The following is a 15,917-nucleotide window of genomic DNA, read 5'->3' on the forward strand; positions in this document are numbered from 1 at the left end:
TTTGCGGTTGAATGCAGAATGTTTCGTAATCAAATAATTATTCAATCCTCAGTCCAGTTGTAATTTGTAATTTTAATGTTTTGAAGGATCCACTTTTGCCGGAAATGAACTGGGAGTACTGAGAGTTTCCAAAATGAATTAATGAACTTTTTTTTCAGTATTAGGTACAGTTTGATAATTAATTCTATAATTCATTGCTTGCGTTCTGAAACTTCTGAAAGTTCTGAAACCAGTTTAGACCTAGTTTAAACAAGTGTCGACTTGCTCATTTGCTGCATATTTCTGTGGTAAAATACGACGTTACTTTGAAAACTTTCAGAAGCAAACCCCAGTTGAGTGGAGTTCTTTGAATTTTATCTGTGATCAGCTGTGATGATTTTCCGCTTTTCCGGGCAACTTTGATTGCGATAATAATTTTTCTTTCGCGATTGTTTTAAATTAAATTTAAAAATTATGTTATAAAATTCGATCCCGATTACGTGATTTTAGTTCCTAAACAAACTTCAAGTTGATTCACGACTTTCACTCGCGGAAACCTGACGTTTTATCTAACTCTAAAAATATTCCAAATTTTTGATGCAATCATTCGTGATCCTCTCTTTCGGTAACTTTTAAATACTATTTGTTAACATTTTCAAAATCAAGTATGTCTAGTTCTGGATTAGGACGTGGTTCAAGCACTAGAACTGTCCGTAAAATCGAAGCCCCTCGGCCATTGAAAACAGCCAACTCGGCTGTATCAAATGAGTCGAAAAAACATGCACCATCTTCTTTGGTGCTACCATCTAAAGCCATTGACTCAGGTACAACTGTATGATTATTCTCGAATATAGCGTGAAATTGTATTCCAATTCCTCAAATCTTTCTTTTCCATTCATCAGCTGAGAAATTACTACTGCTGATGGACGCCGTCGTTAGTGGTATTTTGAGCACCGACGAATTATCTTTAAAACCTGAAAACAAAAGTTTGCTCACAGCTAATATCGTAATTTTATGCGAAAACTTGAAAAAATTCGGGCCTCAATTGGAAGGATCTCTGTATCGAGGTAAATTTATTTTTCTGACGCATTTCTACCATTCGTACACTGTCAATTAATCGTTCTCATTAATTAGGTCAATTAGATCGAGCGTTCCATACTTTTCGAGAGGGAATGGTACGAAATAATCTGGAATTCGAAGCACGAGTTCATTTATTAGATATTTTAGAACTTAGAGAATGTAATTGGCTACTTCGCAGAAATTCGAAAACTCTCGTCGTTAAAAATTGTATTCCAGTAAGTATTCTGTTTCTATAATTTTTCTATTTAAGCGGTACAAATCACCGAACCAATCTGTTTTCAGCCTTCAGACGAAGACTCCTCTACAATAAAACTTTCAACTCATCAATCGGAATCCACTACTCATCTGGGAGCTGACGAAGTGATCAAAAGCTCAGGTAAATATCGAGATAAACCTTCTAAATCATCGAAAAATTACTGCAAAGAGGAAATCATCATTCGTAATGCCGATTCTGGCAAAGGTAAGCGTAAATGCGCACCGACCCGTAGATCTTGGAAAACCGACCTTTCGACCTTTCGTCTCACACTCGCATCGATTTTATTTTTATCAGTGATGGGAATCAAAGGACGCAGAGTCCATATGATAGAACAATTAAGTGATACGATAATATCCTTTCAAAAAGGTAAACTGTGACAAGTCCTGCTGCCCCCACTGCCTTTTTCCAACTTTTTGCACTGAAAATAACTCCGTTTGTTGCTAAAATATTTCGTAATCCTTCCCCCTCCCCCTAATTTCTCCTCACTAAAAGGATGTAATGCTTTGATCGAATACTAACTCAATCTCACTTGTTCGTTCATCGCAGAATTAGTATGCTTTATAATATTCGATTGTAACGCGATTATCGCCTTATTAATTTTAATAGCTCTTTTCTGATTTAATTTCGCTAGCTAAATTTGCTACTTTTTTTGTTTACAGTTCAGCCAACTTTCAAAGAAAGACTTGTGCAGATTACCGGTCCTAATGATGAGAAAATATCGTGAGTTGATTGAAATAAAACAGTTGTATCGATTCATTAGTTAATTATCTAACCATTGAATACAATTTCCAGGTATGCTACTCAGCTAATAGAAGATACTATTCGTAATAATGCGTCTCCGGTGAGAGAACTCGGTGGATCCGAGTCTAGTTTCAGCAGTGACGAATTTTGTGAAAAACAAGGTAACGCAGACTCGACATTTTGCTCATTTAATTATCAAATGGTCCTGTATTACGCTCATCATTGGTTTGAAAATTTCAGTACCTGAAGATGATAATTTAGCTAACTGGAGTTTGTCATCTAATGCGTGTCAATATAAACATAAGGTTACCTACAATGATTGCGTTTTAACCATTACTGGCAATGATTACAATTACGTTACTGTAAGAATTCATCCGTGCTGCTTTCTTTCTGCTCATATACCATAAATTCTCTAATCATTTTTTTTTTTTACAGTTAGCTAAAGAGGTCCTAGATGACTATTTTTTAAAACTTAGTACCAAGTATTCTGAAAGGTAAATAATCTTAACATATCATCGATCAGTTATCTAATTTCCTCATTAATTGAAAATCCAATCTTATCTGACAGTGATGATTTGGCTCGTGCAGCTGACGATTACCTTGAAAATGATGTATTCTTTGAACCGAGCGTTCACGTCGATGAAACCATTCAAGACTTGGTAAATGAACCATCGTTATCAAAGTTTTCCTTTATCTAGTCGAGTAATCTCACTAATTGATTTCATCCAGGCTATGCATTTTGGTGCTGGTGACGTAAAAATAGAAGAAGAAGAGGAAGAAGACGAATTATTGGAGCAGTTGCATAAAGAATTAAATGGTATCGAAATCGAACCCGAATCTAGTCCTGTCAATGAGATCATTTCGATCTCAGACTCTTTGGATGAAAATGACGACACCGGATCTTCATCCACCGGTATACATAATCACTAATCAGTGTTACTCGACTTTGGTCTCGAATTCGTCTCACGCTGTGTAATATTTTTGCAGATATCAACTTTCCTCGCTACGTTTACACCAAAGAATTCTTACTCGAGTGCCGAACTAAACCTATATGCCAAAGAGAGCCGGAAAATTTCGATCGAGTTCGAGAGAGGTTCCCGAAGTTGATGAAAACGAATCTTAGAAGATCGTCGTCATCACCTAGCAAAGGCGATAATAACATCAGAAGATCGTCATCATCGCCTACCCAAAGCGATAATAACAATCAAAACGAAACATTGTGATATTTATTATGCTTATGCGTTTACAATATTTTAGTGAAATGTTCTAAAAAACAAAAAAAATTTATAACTTGTTCGTATATATTTAGGAAAAACAACCTTATGTAAAACTAGACACATCCAAACTTACAACCATGTATTAGGTACCTTCTATAGGAATTAGGGTATAATTGTTCTTCAAAAGAGAGTAATATAGTTAGTTACTTATAAACTAGATATATAAAAAAGCGTATTTTTCAACTCTGGCAACAGCTATAACAAAAGCTTATCTCAAAATTTTTTTTAAACAATGTATTGTACATAAAAAAGCGAAGCTAAACGAATGTTAAATCGCCTCGTTTAATTTTTTATATACGAAGATAGACGAATTAAGCGCATGCCCGATGTAATATTTTTAATGCCTGTGTTGTTATCATTGCTAATATTTCTGTTAATATTTTCCAGTTTTCTGGTATCTTTCGTGTATACCCGTTTTGCTTCCCTGCAACGAAATTGTTTGTAGATATAACAAATATTATATTGCACATTTTGATAGTATTATGAAAATTTCTAATCTATACTGGGTATTTTTTTATTTTTTATCAAATTGTTCGTTTTTTTTTTTTTTTTTTTGATATTAACGTATTTGTTTAATTGACCGTGGTACGTGATATTTACTTATAATACATATTTACATTTGACTGGAGAATTTTCAAATTATCAAAATCACTAACTATGGTTTAGCTGAGATAAAAGAAAAGACTTTGTATACCATTGATAAATTTTTTTTTTGTTACCGTTTTATACTTTCTTACTTATTATACCACTGGTTAAATTTTTCTGATCTTAATATACGAGTGTTTTCTATTGGTATGTGATTTTATTTGAATATTTATTTATTTTAGATTCCCCCTCGCTCCGCCAACAAATGGTTACTTCAACTAGGTACCTAAAATATTTTAATGAATCATTCCCTATCAATTCGGTTAGTATTCTATCTTCATGAGGAAAATGATTGGGCCCTTCAGAATTTACCTCCTATGACTCTAAAGAATCAAAATTGATTGCATTTTCCCCTCACAAACTTCATGAAAACAATATTTACTTTTTATTGTACTTGAGGCAGAAAAAAGACTTTTCAACAATTTTGCCACTTAATGGTAAAAATTATAATTTTTGCAATTTTGGCAAAAGATATGACAGGAAAGGAAAAAACCGGACTTTTTTTCAAAACTAAAATTAAGATTTTTTGACAATATTGGCAAAATTGGGACTTGACAAGAATTTTGACTTTTTTGACAATTTTGGAAAAACAGGACTTTTTACACAAAAATTAAGGGACTTTTTGACAATTACTAGTATCGACAAAAAGTGACTTTTTGGCAAAAGCCGAATAGTTTTGACTTTTGAGTGACAAAAGCAGCCTGACAATTTCGTTAAAAATAAGGACTTTTTGACAATTTTGGCAAAAGACGAGAAGTATGACGTTTTGACAGAAAAAAAGAAAAACAGGAGTTCTTTGACCAGAATAGAAATCAGAATTGGAATTTTTTAATAGTTCTGATAAAAGTGAGTATATTGTACTTTTTTTTGCAAAATTGGCAAAATTGGAATTTCCTAACTATTTTGACAAAAAACAGCTGTTCTTTATGGCAATTTTGAAAAAACAAGATCTTTTTCTTTTTTGACAAAAATTAATTTTTTGACTGTTTTGACAAAAATTGGGGACCTTTCCGACGATTTTGGCCAACATGAGACTTTTTGACTAAAAATAAAAAAAGAAGGATTTTTTGACAGTTTCGAAAAAAATTAGGACTTTTTGACAATTTTTTAAATAGTTGACACTTCTTAAAAATTTTGACCAAAAAGTAGAACTTTTCAACACTTCTGGCAAAAATGAGGAATTTTTGACAAGAAAAAAAAAAAGAAAAAGTGAAAAACAGGACTTCTTTGACCAGAATTAGGATTTTTTGACAGTTCTGATAAAAGTGAGTACTTTTTTTTGCAAAATTGGCAAGTTCTTGATGGCTATTTTAGAAAAACAAGATCTTTTTTGACAAAAATTAGGGACTTTTTAGACAATTTTGGCCAACATGAGACTTTTTGACTAAAAATAAGAAAAGAAGGATTTTTTGACAGTTTTGAAAAAATTAGGACTTTTTAACAATTTATTAAAAAGTCAACACTCTTTAAAAATGTTGACAGAAAGTAGAATTTTTCAACACATTTGGCAAAAATTGGGAATTTTTGACAGGAAAAAAAGACTTTTTTTGGACAATTTTGACAAAATTCAAGATTTTTGGCATTTTTGCAAAAAGAAACTAAAGAAAGGACGTTTAACAATTTTGACAAAATTTGAACTTTCTAACCCTTGATTCTTGTAAGACCCCAATACGAGACAAACTTTGAAGAGGTATGATCTGTATAATGAAAAGGTATCTTTTTGAGGATGCGAAAATTTGCAAAAACTCAGAACTTTTCATCATGATGTCCTCATTAGGCGCAGGTATCTCAAATTTTATAATAGCTACCTATAGATTTTTACTACTTACAAGTGAGCTGTAAGATCTTCAATATCAACCAGTAAGGAATCGCGACTCATATGTAATTCATCTCGTTCCATCAACATTTCAACTAATTGCTCGTTCAAATCTAAAAAAATAAAAATAAAAAGTAGAAAAGCATTTAAATGGATTTGCAAAATTATCTCTACCACAAACGAAAAATGTATCCATTAAAATTTACAAACAGATAGATGTGTATGTACTTAAGCTTACATTCAACAAATGTAAGGAGATCATCGGCAATACTCTGTAACTGGTTGGTATTCATTTTGGTTAGCATGTGCCTATTCATACGTATTCTACCACGGTATCCTTCTTTTGATTCCACGCCAACCTGTTTTTAAAAAGAGGAAACACCAAAAATCAAACAAAATCAGTATCCATAATATCGCAACCAATTCTTCAACATACGATACCATCATAAAGCAGTATGTAGGTAAAAATTCATAGCGTTAAACTATTATAGCTTTAGCGACTATGCAGCGATGTTTTATTATTCGTCGACGATATGAAAAAACCGCAGTAGCACCACAAAAAATATAAGGCTCAACATTCAACAAACCCACCACCACCATCATCAACACGGTGTACTTTTGATAGGTAGGTAAATTTTAACATTGAACAATTACCGGTCGCTGCAGCTAAATTTGAAGCAAGTATAGCTTATAACCTTTTTAAGGCTGGTTCTAATGGTACAGGTGATTGGACTAGCTGGACGATGGAACCGTTCTAATTCCATTTTACGATAACTATCGTTGTAGAGTTTTTTTAATGTTGTACGGACTTCGTCTCGTATATCCGCTGACCACTTGCTGTTCTGCAGATTATCGTTGTAACAGGTTGTGCTACTCCTGTTAGAGACATTATTGTTGTTATTATCGTCCTTATTGCTAATGCTGTGCACCGACGATGTTAGATTCGTATGGTGTATTAGATCCGGTGATAATGACATTATTTCGTCCTTTTCTGTCGGTAACGTGTTCGAGTTCTGAAAATTAAACGAAACGGTGAACTTGAGCCTTGAATTGTTTCCAGTAGTAAAATTAAAAATACACGTACCAATTTCTGTTGTAGATACTGCGACTGCGATATCACTGGTAACGAATATATGCCATTTTCATTATTGGTGTCGTCCATTTCGGAGGAATGCTCGTTGACGAAACATAACTGCAGGTTTCCGCCTAGAATTAAAACATATGTAGTTGAACAAACTACCTATCTAATTAAGTAAACTTTTTTCAAACAAGTAATACCCCCTTTCTCCTTCATTTTTTAATCTTTGAGATTTCGGTTTAAAAAAAAAAATTGCAAATTGTGAAATTGGCTACATAACTTACCATTTTGAAGCCTCGATTGCAAACTAGGTTTCCTAAATCTGTTTCCATAATTATTCTTATTATTTCTATATCCGATGTTGTTCTTGAGCCAAACATTCCTATCTTCGCTCAACTCTAATTTTTCATTTCGTCTCTGCAACACGATACCCTATGATTAGTTTCCTTTAATTATTACGTAAGTAATATTATTTCATTAATTGTGGGTTCACGTTATATATATACACGTCAAATCGATTGACAACCGTTACAAATTGTCCATTGCTCGTATTACACACATGAAACTTTGTTGTCCTCGTTCGTGTAATGTACCTGCGTCATTAATCTAAATCCATAGGCATTATTTTACTTTTTTTTCCTCAAGACTTTACACGAAAAAATTAACTAAAGTTAACGTTGGGGAATTTAAAAATAATTTACCTCGATTAAGGTTACTCTAAATTAGATATCCTTCAAGCTTGACAAATTAATTATTCGCGAATTTTAATCCTACGTTAGGGTGACCTTTACTTTACACAGTACAGGCACATTAGGTACTTTACTTACCTACCTAACTATTTTATACTCGTACGTATCGTTCACAATAGAATTTATTTCTTTAAACTAGGTATTTTATTCGATTTCTTTCAGGATTTATTCGTCGAATCGAAGATTGTAATTACATAAATGAACCAATATCTCTCAAAAGTATCGCCCTTGTGGTTTAAAAAAACCACGTAATATGATTAAATTATCACATCGAACGAGTTAATTATACTGGAACCTATTGTAGAAGTTTTCCGTTGAACAAAAGTATTAACATGGAAACGGCATATAGGAGGAACACGCTCATATATTAGGTTTATTACCTATTAACATAGGTATAGCTTTTTCTCTCTCTCTAAAAAAAAAAAGCTATCACGCGTCATGAGCAACAGTTTATTTAAAAAAATGCCACCATTAAAAAAGGTGTGCATGTAGATCACGTAAGTTTCCACTCAGGCTTACACATGAGCTAGTGGAGAGGCTAAACGAAATATTTTATTAAAATAACAACGCTAGGTAGGTACTTTTCACATTATGAAAAATCAATTAATATATAAGCTCACGAAAGTACGATATACTGTCAAGTTGACACGAAAAAAGTATTCTACGGTAAAATCAAATGTCACGCCCAAACAAAATGCTAATTTATAACAATCAATCTTCGGAAACTAATTCAACGTATACCCTTTTACCATGGTAAAAATTCTAGTTATACTTACGTTGAATAAATCACCCAACGAATCTAAACTTTCGTGCGAATCGTAAGTTAACGTATATAAATCCAAAACAAATCGCGAGTCTTTTTTATAATGTCTTCGATCCAATTTTCGATTAGTTTTCAAAATTTTTCTATCGAGGCCATCGTTATGTTGATCAAAACAACTCATCACAGTAACGGCCATATTTTAAGGAAAATTTTTTAACTACAGATGGATACACGGTGACCATTCGAACTGATTTGAAAAATCTTCGGTGTCTTTCGACATAGGTTTCTGTATAGTTATTCGTTCCGCTTTCACTAACCACATTACGCTAGCGTGACTATTTACCTTCAAACTTCAGCAGCATTGCGTTTAACGGGTTCTCTATTCGACGAGATAGGGTATCCATGAAACTGGCAATTATCATAATCTTTTGTCGTATTAATTTCGAGCCATTAACAGTAAATAAAGTAGATCTATTAGCCAGTATTTTTTCGGAAAAATTCGCGAATTATGATTCGTCAGCATAATTGCTAGCTTTATGGTCATGTATGTTACCTATCTTATTACGAGATTAGGTACACACGAACAGGTACGTTCACGAATTTATGCTACATAATCATGATGTAATGAAGTACGTAGGTAGGTATAGAATTACACGTATCGTAAAAAAAGGTGTTAATTTTTTGCCTTATAAATTGAAGAACTAGAGTGATGCGTTATTTCAACGATGAATATGTTTCTTAATTATAACGTTAGGTACGTGGAAAAAGACTGAATAAGCATAAAGAACTCCTTAATAAGCATATTTGTTCGGGGTTCAGTCAACATAAGCCGAAGTCATCGAGCAAGATGATAATTTTGAAAAAATTCATCATTATTGCGAATCGACTTATTTTTTTCTAAAAAGCAGAACATACATACGAATTATATAAGTTGATTTTACGAATAATAATACAATTACCATTTTAAGTCGATAATCCTCGTTGAAAATAGGATTCTCCTTGAAATAGTGAATATTAAACAACCGATACTCTTTGCCGATATCTTCGGTAACGTCGGACAAGTAAGCATCATCCATTTCTTAATATTGAAAATTAGCTACGTCTAGGTTGCTGCAGAACAGAGAAATACGTGAAGAAAATTTTAAAAACAGATGTAAATGGTATCTACAACGAACGTACGGTATTGAATAATGAAATAACGCCCATGCTCGAGCATAATAATATTTCCATACAGAGGCGTTTAAAATATCAATTTTTTAGAGGGTGGTAGCACCCCTTTTGTTAATAAATATCGCGAAAGTTCGTGAAATGAATAATTGATGTTTATTTTCTATTGTGACATTTTTCCAACGATGAACTGGAATAATTACCTACTTTACATTAATTCAATTTGTATTCTAATTTAATTAATGAAGATAATATTATAGGGTGGTTGGGTATATAAGTAAATGTTATATCATTACAGAAGTCCACGAAAACTTACCGTAAATTAATGAATTTGACTACGTTTTAGGAACTGTATCATATTAGGCTATAAATTTTAAAATGAAAAATTATAATAATTGAGAGAGTGACTTGACTTAGATTACACTTGAGCTTCGTTTATGAAACTAAACTGAAACTGTTAAAACTTTGGAAGCTTGATTTCATTATCTGCTGCGTTCTGCGAAAGCTCAACATTCCAGCTTTCAGCCTGAACAGTGATAAAGGGTTACGGTTTAAGGCCATAGATAGCGCAAATAAAGGGCGGTTCTTTATTTTCTTATGACGTTGGTCGCTGGACTGGAAGCTGGAAATCGTTAGTTCTTCGATGACTTCAATGAATTAATATTAAAATAATACGTACGTACATATAAAATGTACCTAACGTCCTAATTAAGAATAAACGTATGTACCATATGTACAATACAACGTACTCATTCACTTACTTACGTTCCTATGGGCCTTCCTACAATACAATGAATGAACTGCACCTACACAAAACAAACTATAAAATGATGAATTAACGACTCTTTACGATAATAGTCAACAAATTTATTCGTTTTTATATTACACAATAATTAATTCTGCCCATAATTCATAAAATGTTCCAAAAATAGAATTTATTCAACCCAAGGGTAAATAAGAAGCACGAGTACTATCCTTATCCAACTGTCTTTTTCTTCTGGCGATTTGCTTATCGTAAATATTTCTCATTTCACTCAGAAGTTGCGTTAAATTGAGACCATGTTTTGCAGAAACTGGTACAATTATTTCATTTCGAAGCCTCTTCTTTAGCTCTTTCAAAGCTTCCTGAAAATGAAAATATTTTAAATTAATAATGAGAATGAGTCTACTAGTAAGTTAGTATACTGAGAATGAACTCTCATATTCTTACTTCACTTCCAGGTACATCCATTTTATTAGCAACGATAATTTGAGGCCTATCACACAACGATTGACTGAAGCACAAAACTTCATGACGTAATATTTTTAAATTATCCCAAGGGTCTAATGCGCTCATATCTAAAAGTATCAATAATCCCATACATCTTTCAGCATGCCTTAAAAACGTAATTCCGAGACCTTTGTTTTGATGCGAGCCTTCAATCAAACCAGGTAAATCGGCGACTGAAATAAAAAATACGATTATAAATTCGGTTAAAATACAGGTCTTGAATCTAAATACGAACACTTACTTGTGATTTGTTCGTAGTCGTCATACTGTACAACACCCAAATGAGGCTTTAATGTAGTAAATGGATATGCGGCAACTTTAGGATTAGCTCGAGTGACAGCTTGCAAAAGAGTGCTTTTTCCAGCATTAGGGAATCCCAGCTGAAAAAAATACGTCAGTTTTCAATCGAAATGATTTTATATTTCGTATACAGAAATAGGAAGTACTGAGACTAACCAGTCCAAAATGAGCCATGCTACTTAATTCGAGAGTATATACGGTGTTTTCTCCTTCAGCTCCAATTTCAGCTACTTTAGGCGTTGGATCAAGATCAGAAGCGAAAAATGAGTTACCCTTGCCTCCTGCACCTCCTCGAGCAGCCAAAAACATCATACCTTCTTCATTTAAATCAGCAACAACGCGGCCGTATTCATTTTTGACTACGGTACCGACAGGAACCTAAATATAAGATTTCGTATAGTGAATGAAGACAGGGCGAAGAAATTTAATTAAGGGGTAATTTACCCTAATTATCGTATGACTGGCATTTCGACCATGACAACTTTTACCGTATCCTTTTTCACCATCATCAGCTTCTAAAACTGTTTTAACATGATTTAATCCTTGCACGTCGGTATGAGTCTGATGAAATAACAAATACAAATGAATATTGTAATAGTAGGAGTGATTTCACAGCGGTTAATGAGACTACGAAGAAGACTACTTACTTCGAAAATGACATGTCCACCGTTTCCACCATCTCCTCCGTCAGGGCCAGCGTTCTCGTTACAAAATAATTGTAAAAATGAAATGCATCCTTCTCCACCGCTACCCGCACGAGTACGTACGAGTCGCGAGTCAACGAAATCTCTAGCCTGAAAAATTGGTCAGATTATTACCATGGTTCGTTGAAGTACTCATACAATTATTTTTTCAGTAAAAATTACTCACGAATCTCAGGGAAGACTTTCCCTTCTTACTACGAAGTGCTTTCGCATCGGTTGAATAGTTATATTTTACACACCATTGTGTATTCCTCGCCGCAGGATGGATATAGCGTTCTAGAATACTCGCTAAACGATAAAATTTTCGAAAAGACATTATTTTAGAAGAAAATTGAAATGAAATAAATCATTTTTTTCAATTTTTCGAATTTTTCGAATTTTTCTTATCAATCATGCCGCAAAAAAACAAAATCTGATAAAAAAAAATCTTTACAACGTTGCCACGTGGTGCAAATTGAATATATTTTCAAATGCGACCGCTAGATGTCAGCACTGTTTTTCCGAAATGTTCCAGTTGGCAACGTAGCATGACTGATATCTCCAAGAAAAAAAAATGAAAACAGTTCCCTTGCTTTTAGGGTACTGAAATAGGGGGTATGCTGATAGGCCGGCCATCTTTGTTCAACGAAACAAAGTTTTCGGGTGGAAACGTCGGGGGGGAAATGTTGATTTTCTAAATTCACATTTCCCCCCCAACGTTTCCACCTGAAAACTTTGTTTCGTTGAACAAAGATGGCCGGCCTATCAGCATACCCCCTATTTCAGTACCCTACTTGCTTTTTCTTTTCTAGTTTTCATTTCTCGTTGTTTTCTGATGAAATTCTTTCTTTCTTCTTTAATTTTTTGATTTTATGTTGTGAAAGTCTCAAGTGTTCGGTGCTTTTTGTTAAATTTATACGATCTCAACGTTTCCTCATTACGTGATTGTAACCCGTAATGTGAGTATTTCTTTGCTGATAAGCCATTCTTGTTAACTACAGTCTTTCTTATAAATTCACTCAGCGAACATGTCTTCGATGGAAGTAGACGTTAAAGACGACGAACAACCGTCCTCAAGTACAGCGGTGACGGAGAAAAAACGATTCGAAGTAAAAAAATGGAACGCCGTTGCATTATGGGCCTGGGACATCGTTGTCGATAACTGTGCTATCTGCCGAAACCACATCATGGATTTGTGTATCGAATGTCAAGCCAACCAAGCTTCGGCTACGAGCGAAGAATGCACCGTCGCTTGGGGTGTCTGTAATCACGCTTTTCACTTCCACTGTATCTCGAGATGGTTAAAAACACGTCAAGTATGCCCCTTGGATAATCGTGAATGGGAGTTTCAAAAATACGGGCATTAAATTTTGGATCGTCGTGTTCGAACCACCTACATATTACTAATAGAGATATCCTACGTGATTGGTTTGGCGAAACTGCTCTTTTCTGTTTCCATACAATATTTTTTCGTTCTTATTTTTATAGTGTTAAGCTCGCGTTGGACGATCTGCGTGTTAAATTTACTCCTCATAAATCCTTGTCATTTGAGAATATTTTGAATTGTAATTAATATATTTTTTTTTCGTATTTTGTATTGGTAAATAATTACATTTTTTCGTTTATTTAGTGGTATTTTGTAGTTGATTTTTTTATTTTCTTTCTAACGTAATTGAGAAATTATTGAATTTTTCATCGTAAAATTTTTCACCTCCCATTCTAAGTAGTAAATGTAAACTCCGTCCTCTACGATGAGAAAGTAGTTGCATGTGCTTAGTTGTGCTGGAAGCCCGATTTTTTGAAAAATCTATCTATCTGAGACATTTTTATTTTGAGTCGAAATTCTCTGAAGATTTAATGCAATAACTACCTAAGGTAAAAATTTTAATTAATGTGTTGATTTTTCTTATTTTTGATTGAATTGGGAGTAAGGGGGGGTGAAAAGTAAACATTGTGATTTTTGGAATTTTTTGTCTTTTGACTTTTGAGAACGGATGAAGGAGAATAGACCGGTTCATGGTGAGATATTCGGTTTTAATAAGCGTACGGGTACAGCGTGAATTTAACTAATATTTCGTAGTCGAAGCGTTTTTTCTTTCGTTGTGTGAGGGTTCACCGGGTTCACCGGGACAACTTTTGCATAGAAAAACAATGCTTAGACACCCACTATATTCACACAACACTCGTACGCGAACGGGTCTATTAGGGAGCTCTGGCTTTCCATCTCCTATAAGACTTGATTTTTTTAAAATGTAGGGAAACTTGGGTGTTTTGGAATTAGATTAAAATGCTTTCAATTTTGAAAATTTTGTTTATTTTTTTCACAATTTTGATTAAATTGTAGGGGGAGGGAGGCTCAACTGTACCACTTATATTTCACCAAGGGAGCTAACTTATGTGTGGGTGAGAGCAAAAAAATGAAGAACAAAAAACCTACATTTTTTATTCAAACTTATTCAATATTTTTTGTAGGATGAAGAACAGGAGGACTTCGAAAAATTTACAGTTACCCCATGAACCTCTATTGAAATATCATCTTGGACCCCAAATACATCGCCTACCATGCCTGGTTTGATACACTAACACGATAGAATTCAATTCATTCTTAGCATGACTCGCACTATGTATACATACGATTATTAGCGTCACTCGAATATACTGGAGTAATACAATCATATTATAATCAACGAATTCGGCGAAAATTTCTCTGACGAATGAATCTGTATCATGATTTGAACTTTGAACCACCAAGTGGCTCTTCTGGTATCTGGTGGACTGGTTGTATAGGGTGTCCACGAGACTGGAAAAGTCAGGGAATTTCGTAATTTTCACGCTAAATCCATGGATTTTTGAAAAAATGATCAATTGTAAATTTTGAATAAGACCTGTGATGAAAGAAAAACGTCATTTTTTACTTCTCCAAAGGCAAGTTTTCAAAAGCTTTTGTCCTCGCTTCGCTCAGGGCACCACAAATTTTTGTTAACTTGAAAAAAAAAAAGAAATCTGGTCCAACAGCAAGACTTTGTCAATTCCAGCGAAAAGTAGGACTTCTCGTCAAAAAAAAAATACCTTCAGGCTATTTCTGGCAAAAAAACGAGGCTTTCGAGTAATTTTTAGAAAAGTGTAAATTTTTTAAAAGCAATTTTGTTAAAAAACGATATTTTTTTGTTAATTTTTGGCAATACAACAACAAAGATTTTTCAATTTCAGAAAAAAGCTAGACTTTTGAGTAATTATTGCCAAAAAATAGTACTATTTCGCAATTTCTTGTTGAAAAAGCAAGACTTGTTGGCATTGTTTGACAAAATGAACAATTTTTGGAGAAAAAATTACTTTTTGGAGTGCGAAAAAATGATAATTTTTACAGAAAGCGAGACTTTGAGATTAAATTTTAGCACAATACAGGAGAAACTTTCTCTGAAAAAAGACAATGCAGCCAGTTGAGAAGGAATAAAAGTGTATACTTTCGCAAATTATATTCACTTCTCGAAATTATCATTTTCATTTTCTTCAGAAAATGAAATTTATTGAATGTGATCAAGTTAGTTGGAAAGTAAGGGAGTATTAGCCCTGAAAACACTACTTCACGGAATTATTTTTATGAATTTTATACAAACAAACCATGAAACCACAGTGCAGGAAAATTTACGTAATTCGCTTCTTTCTCAACTCAAATGGGAAAATAAGAAAATAAAATATTTACCGAAACGTAATTGATAACTGTTTCAGTGTTTCGTGGCTTGTTCGTATTCCATCGTCTCAGTATTATTCAAAAATGGGTTAATGGGTTCATTTTTGTTGGAAGAATTTTTTTTCTTCATCAATAAAGTTGACTCAATTCACCTCTTAAATCTCATTTCTGTAAATTTTCAAACACTTGATTCAATTTCTTTTTAATTTGAACGGATTTCATTGAATAAAACAATAGAAATGAAAACCTATGAAGGTTCACATTTCAATTATAGCTATATTTTCTGTTATTAAATAAAGGGGAGGAGAGGGGGTCTCATATAGAATAGTTTGCATTAGAAATTGCTAACGAGTAGATAGGTAGATGGTTTTCAGTTTCTTCATATGATGTGAACTTGATACTGTTTTGATGTTCTTTCCTGC

General features: G+C 33.5%; 4 protein-coding genes across 8 annotated transcripts; 2 read left to right on the forward strand and 2 right to left on the reverse strand.

The window, feature by feature from the left end:
* Positions 1-361: 361 nt before the first annotated feature.
* mxt (Eukaryotic translation initiation factor mextil) lies at positions 362-4,128 on the forward strand. Of its 3 annotated transcripts, XM_065362998.1 has the most exons (12): positions 363-803; positions 882-1,046; positions 1,114-1,274; positions 1,342-1,519; positions 1,610-1,681; positions 1,975-2,035; positions 2,108-2,217; positions 2,297-2,418; positions 2,492-2,550; positions 2,625-2,715; positions 2,786-2,969; positions 3,044-4,128. In XM_065362998.1, the coding sequence occupies exons 1-12, from the start codon at positions 647-649 to the stop codon at positions 3,277-3,279; spliced, it is 1,596 nt and encodes a 531-aa protein (XP_065219070.1). In that variant the 5' UTR covers positions 363-646; the 3' UTR covers positions 3,280-4,128. The 3 variants fall into 3 exon arrangements, with proteins under 3 accessions (XP_065219069.1, XP_065219070.1, XP_065219071.1); XM_065362997.1 differs by having other exon boundaries at positions 362-803; positions 1,342-1,681; XM_065362999.1 differs by lacking the exon at positions 1,610-1,681 and having other exon boundaries at positions 364-803; positions 1,342-1,435.
* Positions 3,269-10,167, reverse strand: LOC135844690 (schwannomin-interacting protein 1-like). 3 transcript variants are annotated; one of them, XM_065363004.1, is made up of 8 exons: positions 9,868-10,167; positions 9,344-9,494; positions 7,157-7,289; positions 6,879-7,000; positions 6,490-6,807; positions 6,033-6,153; positions 5,808-5,907; positions 3,269-3,757 (listed from the first exon to the last, which is right to left on the reverse strand). In XM_065363004.1, the coding sequence occupies exons 2-8, from the start codon at positions 9,458-9,460 to the stop codon at positions 3,616-3,618; spliced, it is 1,053 nt and encodes a 350-aa protein (XP_065219076.1). In that variant the 5' UTR covers positions 9,461-9,494; positions 9,868-10,167; the 3' UTR covers positions 3,269-3,615. The 3 variants fall into 3 exon arrangements, 2 of the variants coding, with proteins under 2 accessions (XP_065219076.1, XP_065219075.1); XM_065363003.1 differs by lacking the exons at positions 9,344-9,494; positions 9,868-10,167 and adding an exon at positions 8,398-8,635; XR_010558608.1 differs by lacking the exons at positions 3,269-3,757; positions 9,344-9,494; positions 9,868-10,167 and adding an exon at positions 8,398-8,687 and having other exon boundaries at positions 6,449-6,807.
* Positions 10,168-10,396: 229 nt separating this feature from the next.
* Positions 10,397-12,228, reverse strand: LOC135844689 (mitochondrial ribosome-associated GTPase 2). The gene is made up of 7 exons (XM_065363002.1): positions 11,992-12,228; positions 11,769-11,915; positions 11,566-11,682; positions 11,278-11,499; positions 11,063-11,201; positions 10,762-10,994; positions 10,397-10,676 (listed from the first exon to the last, which is right to left on the reverse strand). Exons 1-7 carry the CDS (start codon positions 12,139-12,141, stop codon positions 10,491-10,493), a joined length of 1,194 nt encoding a protein of 397 aa, XP_065219074.1. The 5' UTR covers positions 12,142-12,228; the 3' UTR covers positions 10,397-10,490.
* Positions 12,229-12,574: 346 nt separating this feature from the next.
* On the forward strand, positions 12,575-13,439 carry LOC135843786 (RING-box protein 1-like). The gene has a single exon (XM_065361799.1). It carries the CDS (start codon positions 12,833-12,835, stop codon positions 13,169-13,171), a length of 339 nt encoding a protein of 112 aa, XP_065217871.1. The 5' UTR covers positions 12,575-12,832; the 3' UTR covers positions 13,172-13,439.
* Positions 13,440-15,917: the final 2,478 nt, after the last annotated feature.

Source organism: Planococcus citri, chromosome 4 (genome assembly GCF_950023065.1).
Source record: "Planococcus citri chromosome 4, ihPlaCitr1.1, whole genome shotgun sequence".
NCBI classification, from domain to species: domain Eukaryota; kingdom Metazoa; phylum Arthropoda; class Insecta; order Hemiptera; family Pseudococcidae; genus Planococcus; species Planococcus citri.